The following is a 1989-nucleotide window of genomic DNA, read 5'->3' as shown; positions in this document are numbered from 1 at the left end:
AATGTGAGCTTCTCGTGCCACTGTTTATGCTTCTCTGTCATTTTCCTTAGTATCTTCTTGATATTCTTGTTGGTAGCTTCTACGGCTCCGTTCATCTGAGGTCTATAAGTTGTAGAATTCTTGTGTTTGATCTTGAAAGTTTCACACATGGCCTTCATCAAGTCACTATTGAGATTGGAACCATTATCAGTAATGATTGATTCTGGGATCCCGAATCGACAAATGATGCGGTCACGGACAAAGTCTGCCACAACTTTCTTAGTCACTGCTTTGTATGATGCTGCTTTAACCCATTTTGTGAAATAATCAATTGCCACTAGAATAAACTTGTGCCCATTTTATGCGATGGGCTCGATAGGTTCGATGACATCAATTCCCCAAGCGGCGAAGGACCACGGCGAGCTTGTTGCATTAAACTCATTTGGGGGCACTTTTATAATGTGTGCATGTATCTGACAACGATGGCACTTTTGAACATACTGGACGCAGTCCGTTTCCATAATCATACAAAAATAACCAGCCTGGAGTATCTTCTTGGCTAAGACAAAACCATTTATATGTGGACCGCAGGTCCCAGCATGGATTTCCTCTAGTAGCGTGGATGCTTCCCTTGCGTCGACACACCTTAATAATCCCAAATCAGGAGTCCTCCTATACAGGATTCCTTCGCTGTGGAAGAAATTGATAGATAACCTTTGAAGTGTGCTCTTCTGAGTGGTGTTGGCAAGCTCTGGGTATTCTCCTTTTGCCAAGTATTCCTTGATATCATGAAACCAAGGTTTTTTGTCCGCTTCTTCCTCGACATGAGCATAGTAGGCTGGTTGATCATGAACCTTCACCGAAATAGGATCAATGAAGTTCTTATCTGGATGTTGTATCATAGAGGACAGGGTAGCCAATGCATCGGCAAACTCATTCTGGACTTTGGGAACATGCTGGAATTCTATCTTTGTGAATCTCTTTCTCAACTCATGTACATGATACAGATAAGTGAGTATCTTGGAGTTCTTGGTTGCCCATTCTTTTCGGACCTGATGTATAAGCAAGTCTGAATCCTCGATTACTAGCAACTCTAGGATGTTTATGTCAATGTCCATCTTGAGTCCCAAGATGCAGGTTTCGTATTCGGCCATGTTGTTGGTGCACGGGAACCTGAGTTTGCGGACGCCGGATAATGCTAACCGGTTTTTGATACTAGAACTGCTCCTATGCCAACTCCTTTGAAATTTGCTGCTCCGTCGAAAAACATTCTCCAACCATCATAGGATTCTGCAATGTCTTCTCCTATGAAGGATACCTTCTCGTCAGGAAAATACGTCTTTAAGGATTCGTATTCTCTGTCCACGGTATTCTCGGCAAAATGATCTGCCAAAGCCTGTCCCTGGATCGCTTTCAGAGTCACTTAGACAATGTCGAATTCACTCAGCAGGATTTTCCACTTGTCTAGATTGCTAGTGGGTATGGGCTTCTAAAAGATATACTTCAATGGATCCATCCTTGATATGAGATACGTTGTATAGGCACAGAAATAGTGCCTTAACTTTTGAGCTACCCAAGTCAGAGCTCAACAGGTGCGTTCCAACAGAGAATACCGGGCCTCGTATGGGGTGAACTTCTTGCTGAGATAATAGATGGCCTACTCCTTCTTCTCGTTTCATCATGTTGTCCCAGACACAACCGAATGCTCCATCCAATACTATAAGGTAGAGCAATAGAGGTCTGCCCGGCTTGGGCGGGACCAAGACTGGCGGTGTGGACAAGTACTCCTTGATTCTGTCGAAGGCTTTTTGACAGCCATCAGTCCATTTGGCAGTGGCATCCTTTTTCAACATCTTAAATATGTAATTGAGTCTTCCCAAGAAACTCATTATGTCCTTCTTGTTCTTTGGTGGTGGAAACTCTTGAATGGCTTTGACCTTTGATGGGTCCAGTTCTATTCCTCGGTGACTCATAATTAACCCAAGTAGTTTTTCGGCAGGAACCCCGAAT

General features: G+C 43.5%; 1 protein-coding gene across 1 annotated transcript; it reads right to left on the bottom strand.

Annotated features, from left to right (window-relative positions):
- Nucleotides 1-338: 338 nt before the first annotated feature.
- On the bottom strand, nt 339-1097 carry LOC138879366 (uncharacterized). The gene has a single exon (XM_070158976.1). It carries the CDS (start codon nt 1095-1097, stop codon nt 339-341), a length of 759 nt encoding a protein of 252 aa, XP_070015077.1.
- Between the last annotated feature and the right edge of the window lie 892 nt (nt 1098-1989).

Source organism: Nicotiana sylvestris, chromosome 10, assembly GCF_000393655.2.
Source record: "Nicotiana sylvestris chromosome 10, ASM39365v2, whole genome shotgun sequence".
NCBI classification, from domain to species: Eukaryota; Viridiplantae; Streptophyta; class Magnoliopsida; order Solanales; family Solanaceae; genus Nicotiana; species Nicotiana sylvestris.
Note: the sequence above shows the minus strand (reverse complement) of the source record. Positions and strands in the feature narration are given on the sequence as shown.

Bases quoted from the DNA above. Each gene is read 5' to 3' on its own strand.
- LOC138879366 (XM_070158976.1), bottom strand. From the start codon at position 1,097: ATGGACATTGACATAAACATCCTAGAGTTGCTAGTAATCGAGGATTCA.